General features: G+C 39.1%; 1 protein-coding gene across 11 annotated transcripts in view; it reads right to left on the bottom strand.

Moving 5' to 3' along the window:
• LOC108105593 (peripheral-type benzodiazepine receptor-associated protein 1) overlaps nucleotides 1–12590 on the bottom strand; it is a 29757-nt gene that overhangs the window by 3951 nt on the left and 13216 nt on the right. For 6 of the 11 annotated variants that reach the window (XM_017212257.2, XM_017212260.2, XM_017212259.2 and 3 more), the window contains exons 10-18: nucleotides 12321–12521; nucleotides 11874–12064; nucleotides 10683–11370; nucleotides 10389–10624; nucleotides 9128–9208; nucleotides 7439–8044; nucleotides 6565–6894; nucleotides 5708–5996; nucleotides 2682–2749 (exon numbers count right to left, since the gene is read on the bottom strand). In XM_017212257.2, the coding sequence (XP_017067746.1) occupies nucleotides 2682–2749; nucleotides 5708–5996; nucleotides 6565–6894; nucleotides 7439–8044; nucleotides 9128–9208; nucleotides 10389–10624; nucleotides 10683–11370; nucleotides 11874–12064; nucleotides 12321–12521 (2690 nt within the window). The remainder of the gene's footprint in view (nucleotides 1–2681; nucleotides 2750–5707; nucleotides 5997–6564; nucleotides 6895–7438; nucleotides 8045–9127; nucleotides 9209–10388; nucleotides 10625–10682; nucleotides 11371–11873; nucleotides 12065–12320; nucleotides 12522–12590) is intronic. The other 5 variants (XM_017212266.2, XM_017212268.2, XM_017212262.2 and 2 more) reach the window with 3 other exon arrangements.

Below are 12590 nucleotides of genomic sequence, written 5' to 3'. Positions count from 1 at the left end.
TTTTTTTTTAAGTTAGCCGGGGTAACTGGTTAGTTTAAGCGAGGTTCTCGAGCATTGCATCGCCGAGTTACTTGAGATGAAAGTTTGGTTGTGTTTTTTTTTTTTTTGTTAGTAATGGCAGCTACGTTCGTTAACTACGTAAAGAGGCTAGTCAAAAAACCGAACTAGGATCCTCTGCGAATCCTCACTAAAATGAAACATAGTGCTTAGCCTGGGGACTCAATCAATGGACTCCAAGTCCCATTCACTTCTGGAAAGAAGCGAGGGCAGCAGGAGGCTTGATTTCTGGCCTCAATTAAAACGAGTAACAGTAGCATTACGTGATTTCAGTTCTTTATACACACACCTTTTGGTTTGTAGCAAAAAACGAAAAATATGTAGAACTAGCAACGTTTCTCAATAGTTGTTAACTCAAAACTGAAAAAAAACGGGCCTAAGGCCAAAAAGTTAAACTGAAAAACTTGCATGGCAAAAGTAAAAGAAAATTTCTCAAAAAAAAGACACGCATTCTGAGAAAAAATATATTTTCCAGACAGTGCGGAAGGGACTTTGGAAATCCCTCTTTTTGGACCGGACTTCTATGGTTCTAGAGCTCTATTTATTTACACTACCTTGATATGATATGTCGAAGGTTGTGTTATTTTTGTTTTACGTGTCTAGGCAATCATTGAAATCATAATTAATCAGCGGACAAGATCCGTTATGAGCTTTGTGTCGATGAACTAAACTTAAATAAAAAATGTAATTTATTGTTTTTAAGTCATTGGTTTTGCTAGTCTTTACTTCGGTGTTTGATCATTGTTTAAAGTAAAAGCTAAATGCAAATCTATTGAGGAAATCATAGTTGACGAGGGTGAGCCAGAGGAAATCATATGAGGGGAAATGTTGATAGTAATCGAAAAGCAAATAGCAGTTTTCAGGGTTCAACTAAGGCGGGTTAGAAAAACTTAAAAGGCCAACTGACAAAACCGAAAAGAAAAATAGTCAAGGTATTACACATACAGTGAATCACATAGAAATTTGTACACATTACATCCAATATTCCATATAGTAGTAGTAGTAGTAGTAGCAATTAATTAATATAGTTAGTAGCGTATACCAGTAAGAAAACAAAAATGTATTCATATATAGTTATATATATATATATATATATTTATAGGTTTATGTATCACGTCTTATCAGCAATACGTTTACTTGAGTGTGTATTTTGTATCTGGCATATATGGTATCTGGTATCTAGTATCTAGTATCTGGTATTTGACGATTCTAAGATTCTAAGATAAGGAGTTACGGATACTGTGTGAATAGATTTATACACTTATTATCTCATTTTCCAGATTATTATTATCTCTTTTTTGGTTTGCTTTCCAAGCTAATTTAGAAGCAGTAAGGGAGATTATAAATATCAGATTATAAATAAGCAGATTTAAGCATTTCAAGAGATATTTATAGCTATCAAAATTAAATGCTTTTCTAATATGATTTCATTCTTATACTAGCTTGGAGTAGGCAAACAGCTGGACTTTTAAATAAAAGCCTTCTTTCATGACTTAGTTAGAAAGTTCCGGAAGTCTGTAAGCTGAGTAAAAGTTGGAAAAATAAACTTAAAACTTTATAAACAAAATGAAAAAGCAGTGAAATAGTTAGAATAAAAATGATATTAGAAATGTATGGAAAAGAAGTGATTAACAAACTAATAAGAAAAATCGATGTAAATGATTGTTGCTGTGGAAATCGTTACTGATATTTGTTCAAGATTCTTGACTTTATATACAGACTATACACACATTAGCTTTATACTGAGTTTACACCAACATGAAGTGCGGCATTTGCAGGCTATGAATCTTGGGATATATCTTTACACGGACGAGCCTCTGGCTTGGTTTTTATGTTTGTATTTATAATGTCGCTGTTGTCTTTGAATGTTAACTACAAGATAAACATGTTGCTAGCTATACATATGTACTATATATTTATATATATATATAGGTATATATAAATCGGTTGATTTGGTATCGTTAATTGGAATGTTCAAGTACTGTACTGTAAGCGTTTGAATTGGGTTATTCTGTTATGGTTTACATATAGACATCGTGAGTTAAGAGGTATGTAGCTATAGACATAGAGAGAGATAGATAGAGAGATAGAGAAAAGAGGACGGAACAATGGACGATCGAGTCGGAGTAATGGCGAGTGTGAAAGATTCCGCACGACACAGGTGGCGTGTGTGCAGGAAAGCGATAGCAGTATGTCGCAGGAAAGATATGTCGTGTTCCTCTTCTGTCTGAGTGTCGGGATAATAACGGAGTTTCTTTTTTCTCTTTTTAATTTGGCCGAGAATCGGAACCGAAAAGTAATGAGTGACAGAGATAGTATAGGTATAGGTACAGGTACAAGGATAGGTTATTGTTGTAATAGTAGTAGATTGTAACTGTATATTGTAGCAATAATAATACGGTATATAGGTATTTTTTTTTTTTTTGGTATTTTGGTGAACAGTTTGTGGTTACATTTTGGCGTATTCTTAACTCTTTTCTTTAGATTAGCTTTAGCATTTATTTTCACAAACAAACAAATGAAAATATTGTATATCTATATATTTTTTATATTTTATAATTTTCTTTTTTTTTTCGTTCGATATATCAAAACAAAAAAGGAAACAAAAGAGAAAGAGTATTTACCTGCGTTTGGTGATCGGGGGCAGGATGGCCCGTGTTGTCTAACAGTGTAGGGGAAGCAGGGCGAGCATCTATAGCAACGAATATAACATAAAGACTTCACATTTACCACAGCAGACCATTACAAAAAATTATTCGAAAGAAGTTGTAGTAGTCAAAACCGAAAATTTATATATATCATAATTGGAACTTAAGTCGAAATTAGGCATTGAAAAAAGTATAAATCAAAAAACCAATCGAAATGTTGAAATTTTATTCGCGTACAATTTTTGTTTTTTTTTTTGCAGATTGATTTGGAGCTGCCTGTTCAGAAAACTGTGATTAATTTTTTAGTTTTAGTTTTGAAAGATTCATTATACATATAATATATATATATTAACTCATCTTCGCGCGGGTATTTTGGGTATCAAATCAAATAATCGTTGGTTCTATATAATTCACCGCAGTTCACGAACAAATCAATGGACAACTCAAAATTATAGGTTAAAGGTTAAATAAAGGGTTTTCAATTTTCTGACCCAAGGGTCACAAACTGGACTTCCAAATATATAATACGGGCTCTTTCGAAAATGTTAGGGTTTTTTAGATTTTAAAAATTTCATTTTGCGCAAAGACATAATTTGAAACGAGAGTGAGAGGCGCCAAAAGGTAGTCAGTTGAATTTGGATTAGATAAAATGTGAGAAGAGATAGAGAGTTAAGTTAAATGATTGCATTTGATTCGATTGGTGGTTATTGGTCCAGACGTATATAGATTAAAATTGTATTAAATATTACCTTCTTCGTTTTTGGCTAACCAAAAGCCCTATTTGAACCCCCTATTTAGAGTTCTTTTTTGTTGGCATTTGCACAAGCTTTTTTTTTTGTATGCAGTTTAAAGGATATTTTAAATAAGATATAAGTTATATATAGCATTTTTTGGACGGGCACTTGATCGGCACTTGGTACATATGGCATTGTATATTAAAGTAGTTATATATGGAAATAAGTTGTTAAAAGTTAATTATTTTACAATATAAGAATGTACATTAAATACAAAATACTGCTCGTATTTGATTTGAAAAATTTGATATATATATTATTATTATTTGGTGCTTGTAGCCCTTGCTGATGCTGTTGTTGTTTTTGTTGTTATATTTTGAACGAAAATTAACAAATATCAAATATATATATATCGAAGAAGCTAATTGGCAAACAAACAAGACCAACATTCAGAAAAACCAGAAGGAAAGAAGTCAACAGAAAATCGAAACAAAAATATTCAAAAATCAACGAGAGGAAACAACGCTAAAAGAAATATTTTGTTTCGAAAAGCAGATACTCGTACTCGTTATTTAACTTTGTTTTTTTTTAGGGGGGTAATATTTGGATATCTGGGACTTAAATAGGGTTCATAACCTAGAAGTACTCGTAACTCCCTAGGACCTAAGTCCCAATCGGATCTCTGTCCTGTCACTTGGCCACCACTAATCTCTGGCTCCCGTCTCCATCCGTGGATGAGTAGTGGGCATTCTGGGTGACTTTTCATATGGTTTTTTTTTTTAATTTATCATCGGTAACAAGGCACATTCAGAGGTTGACTTTGTGATCGATCTATGGCTCGGTGGTGATCAACTAGGCAATCAATTTCATTCGGCAATCAGGTGCAAGTAATTCGTATCGTTAAGGCAAACAATTGCTTTACTTTAAAAGAAAAACACTCAAATCATCACCAAAGTAAATAAAGAAACTTAAGAACAAACTGTTTTCGAATATATACTTTTGGTTAAGTAACATGCAAGAGACCATCTAGATTTGTACACGTCTAGAAAAGAAAGCACGCAAGACAAGGAGAGACAGAAATCAGAGGGAAATCAAAACTAAAAAATTTCGTACAGACAAGATTAAAGAAAGCTAAGTGAAGAGTTATATATATACAAAAGGATATAGGATGATATAGGAAATGAGATGATTTAATGAAACCAAAATATTCGATTTTTAGAAACTTCGATTTCTAAGATATCTCGATTTTAGGTTATGATTGATGATTGATCAATGATGAAGTGATGATTGATGATTTGGAAATACTTTATATATTGTGTGTGTACAACAACAAGAACAACAACTATCTATTGTATATTTTTATTATTGGATTAGAGTTATATCATTGGAATCCAAACAAAAAGTCGTACAAAAACAAGAAGGAAATATTTATATTCATATATGTATATATATATGTATATATAAAAGTTGGAAATATCAAACTGATTGGTGCTGGAAATCATTTAATTTGTACATTAACAAAAACTCGCATTTAAGATTAAGATTAAGAAAAACCAAATAACTGTTGGGAGAAAAGAGTTGTACAAAAGTTCGCTCGGAATCGTAAATGGAAATCAAATTAGCGGCGTTTCAAAAATCAAAAATTTGTATTCAACTTGTAATTGTTTCTTTTTCTTTTTCTTGTTTTTTCATTGTTTTCACTAGAAAATTTTTTTTTTTGGCGATAGAGAGTTAAGACAGAAATAGAGAGAAGGAGTGAAAATATTCTCTGTGTTCGCTGATCTGTAAGTTATATATATATATCGTTTTGGTTAACTAAATAATAGAACTGAAAACATTTGGGTTATCGGAACAGAAATGGATTGCTATAGTATAGTATATATATATATTATCCCGCTGGTGGAATTGTTTATGTAGTCTGGAAGAACCTGCATAGTTATTCATCTTATAAAGTGCTTTTTCGAGATTAAAGTATATATTTTTTTTTTTAAGTATTATTTTGTAGTATTGGCTTTCAGATTTTTTTGTTTAGTTTTAGTTTTACTTTTTTTGAAAACGAATCAACCGAAAAGAAACCGAAAATGTTAAAAAGAAACTGTTGGTAGGCCCGTTAAGATAGTTAGTTATTCGAATCGGTTTTTCAGTTTTCATTTCGATCACTGGTTAATTCGTATTCAATTCGAACGGAAAAACAAACGAAAGAAAACTTAAATGAAAAATGCGAAAGTCCATTTTGGCATATCTCGAACTGCACAAAAGCCTACTTACTTTTGCCCGGTTGGCCGCGACCGCCCATTCCGGGCATCATGTTGTCACGTGGCGGGGGCGGTGGACCCCTCGCTCCTGGCCCCTGACCCCTGCCCCGCTGGCTGAGACCACCTCTGCCGGCCACACCGCCCGGACCCATCTGGTTGTTGTACTGATCGGGCGCATCGGCCAGGAAGTTCGACGGCACCAGGCCGCGCACGCCGTCCAGTTCGCCCATGTAGAAACCGTCTTCATCCATATCACCGTAAACGAGTATGATTTCGCCCGTCTTGAAACACAATTCCACTTGCTGGAAGTTTGAGAAGTTGTGAAATATTTAAGATTAATATTATATAAGCTTCTTGATTGATGGTTTATTGAAACGAGCCCAAGGAAAGAACGGCTACTGATGATCCTTGGATCATCCTTTTTTTCAGGATTGGTTAAGTCTTTTCAAGGTGATACACTTTTTCAGACTTTAAATTCTAAAACTTATGAAAGTATCATGAAATATTGCAATATTTTTACATAATGTTATAGAGTTTTTAAAGAAATTCCTAACTTCAAAGTCGAAAATCATGTGATATTAAATATTAAGCATACGCAGTGTAAACCTGATTATGGAAAGGTATCTACTTTCTAGATTACTTTCTAGCAAAATGATGAACTTCTACCTCTATACTAGCTCCTTTTTAAGTATTCTCTTAAGACTCACTGCCTTTTCCGTTGGAGCCAAAACATGTTGGCTAAAACCTGGCAATAAGTTGCCAAAAATACCACCCATAAGACCACCTCCCGCCTGACTTTCCCGGCGCTTAAGAGGACAAAACAAATGAAAAACTCAAATCAAAAAGAAATATCAAATCATATGAACTCACCTCGGCATCCACATTGGGACTCAACTCCTGGGGATCGTAGTCGTAGAGCGCGATCATCCGCTTCACCGGCATATTGGCATAGATGTCGCCCCAGCGGTCGCGGCTTACGTTGCGCATGCTCTGCTGCGGAGCTCCCTGGCCGGGCATCACCTGGGCAGTACCACCCACGCCGACACCCTGACCCTGGCCCATCTGGCCGGGCATCTGTCCGCCGGCTGTCAAAGAGGCAGTAGTGTCCTCCACCTCCGAGACCATGTTGTGCGGTACATATCCCCTGCGACCACGCAGTTCGCCCCAGTAGAAGCCATCGGCATCCTTATCACCAAATACCTATATGAAACACAAGGATATAGCCCCGATAGTACAGATATTAGTAAGGATCTTAGGTAATCAGAATAGATAGTGATTATTGTAGTTGGTAAGTGTATTGAGTGCATAACGCTAACTTAACGATTATTTATGGAACTATTAGAAGAGAGAAACAACGTCTACAAAGTGGATATTGAGTACGGTTTGGTTAGATATTTAGTTTGGGGGTCAAGGGTCAAGGGTCAGGGGTTAACTCACAACGACTTCTGATTCTGATTGTGATTGTTACTGAGTCAGTGAGAGGAAAGTGTGAAAAGTCTTTGGGGCGAAGGAAAAACATGCACTGATTCATTCAATTAGCGCAACAAGCAAGCGCAGCCAATTCTGGACATCAATTGGCATCCAATTTGCATCATCGATTGGTTTTGCGGATCTGATCGAATCGGATCGGGCTCACCATGGTTAGTTAGTTGGCTCTGTAAGAGCCTGCTGCTGCTGGCCGCTGAAAGGTGTCTTGGTGGTTCTGTGTGGATTAGTTTGGGTTGTTGGGTATCAGGGGGCTTACCTTGATCGTATCGCCCTCCTGGAAGGGCAGCTCTTCGTCGCAGCCATCGGGATTGGGACTCATCGTGGATGGGTCATAGTCAAACATGGCCACGAAATAGCGGGGTTTCTTCTGGGCCCCGGGCATTTGGCCGGCCTGACCCGGCTGTCCGGGTTGTGTCTGCTGTTGTCCAGGCTGTTGGCCTGGCATCATCTGTTGGCCCTGCTGCATCTGCTGCTGCTGCTGTTGTTGCTGCTGCTGATTGAGCGGTCCTCGTGGTCCCATCATCTGGCCAGGCATTTGTCCGGGCATTTGTCCGGGCATTTGTCCGGGCATTTGTCCGGGCATCTGTCCAGGCATTTGACCAGGCATTTGACCAGACATCTGTCCAGGCATCTGTCCAGGCATTTGACCCGCCATCTGACCTTGCATCTGACCCTGCATTTGACCCTGCATTTGCTGGCCCTGCATATTAAGCTGGCCCGGAACTGGTCCTCGAAAGCGTGGCCCACCCATGGAACCCTGGGGTCCGTAGGGCTGTTGCTGCTGCTGTTGCTGTGGTCCCTGCGCCCTGCCCGGAATCGGGACCATGCCCCGCTGCGCTCCTGGTGCCCCTGGTTGATAGCCCTGGTTGTCGACGAGCGCCGGAATTTAAATCAATTTGAATGAATTTAAAATTTTGTTAGCTTAAGTTTTGTTTCTTTTTAGTTTTTTTTTTTTGGGTGTTGCAATTATTAATTTGTACTCTGTTTTTCATTCACATTGTCTTTAGAGAGGTTTTTAGTCGTTTAGCAAAGTGGAGGCGTCTGCATTCAGCTGGTTTTGCTTTAGCGGTTCTTTTTTTTCTCTTTAGACAACTAATAAGGAAGTACGAAAGCTGTATGTGTGTGTGTGTAGGTCTATGTGTATGTGTTTTAATGGAGCATTACGAGCTAAATACATTTAGGAACTGAAAAGCCAAAGATCTATAGCTGATAGTCGAGTACGAAGCTAGACGAGTATGTACTGAGGGGTTAGGATGTTATTGGTAGTAAGAAAGCACGGATAGTATTTCGGAGTATCTTGGTGGTTTGGTATCTCTGGGTAGCTGTAGAGTGTGGGTGTATACACATGTTTCTAACATTAACTGCGAGTTTACATACATATTTACATATGTATAGTCAGTGGAGATCTTTACATAGATTAGTTAGAGATTTAGTAGTAGTTATAGATACAGAGTTAGCTGATAAGGATCTGCAAAGAGTTTGACTAATCACTGAGTCAAATCAAAGTAGACTAAAAGTAATTCTTTCTTCTAGGAATTACTTAACATTAGACCAAAAATAGCCATGCAGTTTGTAAACCTAGTTAAGTATTTCTTCAATCCAATCTTGAGTTCAGTTTTGTTAGTACTTACAGGCCAGCCGAAAAGTATAAATTTAGTTCCCTAAAGACATACTTAAGTACTTGCTAAGGAAACCAATCACAAAAATCTACAAAAAAAAACGTAAAAATCTGTCGTTTTGCTTCAATATACAAGCTCAATTGTCCAGTCCTAACCAAAGTATTTTAGCTAAGCTAACCAAATGTGAGTCTAGAATCTAGAATCTAGATACTTGTACGCAAAGTGTTACAGATAAATACGTTATATACTTATGACTAGCAGTGTGGTGTAACGAGGTGTGTTAGTGGTGTGTTAAATGCGAGAGAGATGTTGTGGGTAAAACTTACATTCTGGTTCACTTGATTCTGTGTGGGTTTCGAGAAGAGGCCACCGAGCAGGCCACCTAACAATCCGGAGCCTCCGTCAGGCTGTTTGTCGATTTGTCGATATCGAGGTGTACGAGGTTTGCGATTTCAGTTTTCAGTTTATCGTTTCATATAATGAAAATGAACATGTACTTGTTTTGTTTAAAATTGTTCGTTGCATTGCGTTTTTTTGTTTTATATTTTTTTTCCTTAAAGACAATTGTTTTATTCGGCATTTCCGCTCAATAAACTTAGTTAAAACTCTAGTTTAAATCTGAACAACTCAACAAAGTTCAAAATCTTATGGGTATATAGTTTTATAGTTATTGCTGCTGACATGCTAATGGTGAACTATACTCAAACGAACTTAGAAACTTATAAAAAGAAAAACTGATAAATTTCTAGCAAAAGTTGCATACTCTGGCATAGCTCTTCATAAATTATATATTTAAAATTATAAAAGAAATTAAATAATAAGAAATAACTTTACATACATACAAGTTCTTTGGGTGGGAGAAGGTCTCAATTCAATTTGCTTGGGTTCTTATCACAAAGTTCGGGAACTCATCTGTCACGGCAGTTTCTTGGACATGTGAAATTTGTGTGTGAATTTTGTGCGAATGTCTTAACAATTTCTCTCAGTGTATGTATATAATAGGTTTATATTTGCAAAACAAATCGTAACCGAAAGAAAGTATTAGGATAGTATATGAAAAATCAAGGCAGGCCAAAAGATATTTCCAGGATAAACAATTTCAGAGAGAGAGAGAAAGAGTAGATGTAAGGAAAAGGTAAATGTTTAAACAAATGAAGGCCAACATTTGAACTCTTAAGAAAGGGATAGTAAAAAGTGGAAAGTTCAGAAAAATGTATTGATGCAATGGAAAATCGGTAGTAGTAGTACAAGGGAGCGGGAAATCTGATTCAATCTGATGGTGCGCGGGTTTTACAAGCAATGGATTTCAAGGTTTTCCTTTTGTTGTGTGACTAGCATTCAGTTTTCTTGGGTTAATATATATAGATATATATATATATATATATATAGATGTGGGGAGTTTACACGAGAATAACTTATGTACATTCTTCGATGGTGTGTTGGCTTCAAAGTTTAGATACAACAGAATTTAGAAGAGTTCTTAGCCAATTGCTTCGAAATGATAAAACGAAACGAGTTCACAGAAACATTATTTACAGTGTACGCGTGGGCGGACTCCAAGGCGTCGCACCTGCGCCCGACACTCACCTGATGACCCGGCTGACCCGGCTGCGGTTGCATGCCCTGCTGCTGCTGCTGCATCTGATTGGGATCGTACTGGCCATGATCCTGCTGACCCATCATATTCTGACCTTGTTGACCCGGCAGTCCAGGCATTCCACCCATCTGCTGCTGCACCTGCATCCCATGCGGTCCCTGCGGCAACTGTGGACCCATGCCCATTTGGTTAGGCACCCTTCGGGCCACGGCATTTCGCACGGTATCTGTGAAAGGAAAAGCATTAGTTTAAAGAACTTTAGAGTAGGACTTTAGGAGTAGTACTTGGTATCAAGATGGGCGCACTGTCTGCCGACTGGGAGTCGCGGGATTTGGTGCGAATGGTGACGGCGCGTGGATTAAAGACACCCAGTTTGCCAATGTCGATGAGGGCATGGTCACCGGTGGGCGAGTTGATATCGGTGACCTTTTTACCATCGGCATACACAGCATAGCCGGTTACAGGCCCCGTCGAGGTGGGCCTGTTAACCGGCTGCCATGTCACCAGAATGGTACCATCCTGCGGGCCGGCCTCTAGTTGAATCTCCTGTGGCGGATCGGGCAGTCCCTTGGTCAGGGTACGGAAGTCAGCGTACGCTCCGGGCGCCTCTTCCTGACCAGGTCTGCCGGCTACACCTGTTTGGCCCACGTTCGCGGCATGTTGGCCCACGGCCCGCAGGTGCTTGGCACGCACGGTCACCCGGTATTGGGTGCTCGGCGCCAAGCCCGTGATCGTGTGCCTGTACATGCCCGGCTTGACGGTGCGCACCTCCACATTGTTCACACACACCACATGCTGGTGATTGGAGTTGGCCGGCAGCCATGAGATGACCGCCGAGGAACACGTTATGTGCGAAGCGCGCACCGCCGAGGGGCCCAGGTGGGCGGTATCCCGCCCAATGATCATCGTGCAGGCGGCATCCCTCGAGGTCTGTCGGTTTTGAGTCACGCTCCGCACGCTGATGCGATGCGGCTAAGGGGGAAGGAAGGATATAAGTTAGATTTCTGGATCTTATAGATAGAAAAGTTGGATAGAGAAAACGTCTTATAAAATCAAGAATAAAATTAAAGTTTCTTTTTTGAAAAACATCTTTGTATGTCATTGTTTTTACGGGTTTGCATGTTAAATTGTGGAGATTAAAAGATAGTTATTAAGTTTTAAACTTATTTTTTCGTAGGATTCGTTTTGGCTTCTAGTGAATGGAGTATTTTATTGGTAAATATTAAGTGATATTTGTGTGAGAAGTTATTAGTAACATGCGAGAGTTAAAGGACGTGTTGGATATGGTATTTAAATCTGAACAAATCGTCTATAAACAAGGTGCAGAGAACTTGTTTAAAGACGGTTCATTCTTAGACAAATGATCTTCAGGATTGAAGACGTATCTAAAGTTGCCGCTGCCTTTGATGATCTCCAAAACTTATTCTTGATTTTAAAAGGAGTTTTTTTTTCCAAATTTTGTAGACTCATCTCACCCGCGTGGAGTCAACGCCCTCGATAAGCGCTCGTGTGCGTTCGTTGGCCTTCACGGTGACCTTGAGCACGCCGTCCACGTAGACGTGGTAGCTGTCGATGAGGTTGTAGCCCACTGGCTCCGGCGGTGACCAGCCAATGAGCACGCTCTTGTTCAGCTGCCGTTCCAGCGTCAAGTGCTTGGGTGCTGGAACTGCGGGGAGGAGCAAGAAGTGTGTCATTAGCCAGCTAATTGACCCAAGGACGCAGCTTTAAAATGCAGCGGACTAAAGTGCTAGCGATGCCTCTATGGCGGATTAGGGTCAAGGATGATCGATCAAAAATGATCGAAAGGATCTAAATTATATGCTCACATTCATGCCATGCACGGCGACGCATTCGAGGATCGCCACAAAAATCAAAAGATTAACAAGATGAATGGACCAACAGATTGGACCAGGAATAGTTACCATTGTCGCTAATGTCGTCCTGGTCGTGCTCCAGATCGGTGTGCGTCTCACTCAAACGTGCCAGGTCCTCGTGGGTGTGTGTGAGCAATGGGTTGTGCGGCGGCAAGGAGGGTAGCGATGTGGTGTCGCACTGCATCGATCCGTCCTCGGCATCGCGCAGCGTCGACAGCACCGCCTGATGGAACTCCAGGAGGTCGTCGCCTAGCATATACAAAGGTAGGTGGTTAATAGCAGGTACTATATATATATACAGAGAAGAAGAGCAGAAGC

This window comes from Drosophila eugracilis, unplaced genomic scaffold, assembly GCF_018153835.1.
Source record: "Drosophila eugracilis isolate 14026-0451.02 unplaced genomic scaffold, ASM1815383v1 contig_367, whole genome shotgun sequence".
NCBI classification, from domain to species: domain Eukaryota; kingdom Metazoa; phylum Arthropoda; class Insecta; order Diptera; family Drosophilidae; genus Drosophila; species Drosophila eugracilis.
This window is presented reverse-complemented; position numbering and strand designations above follow the sequence as displayed.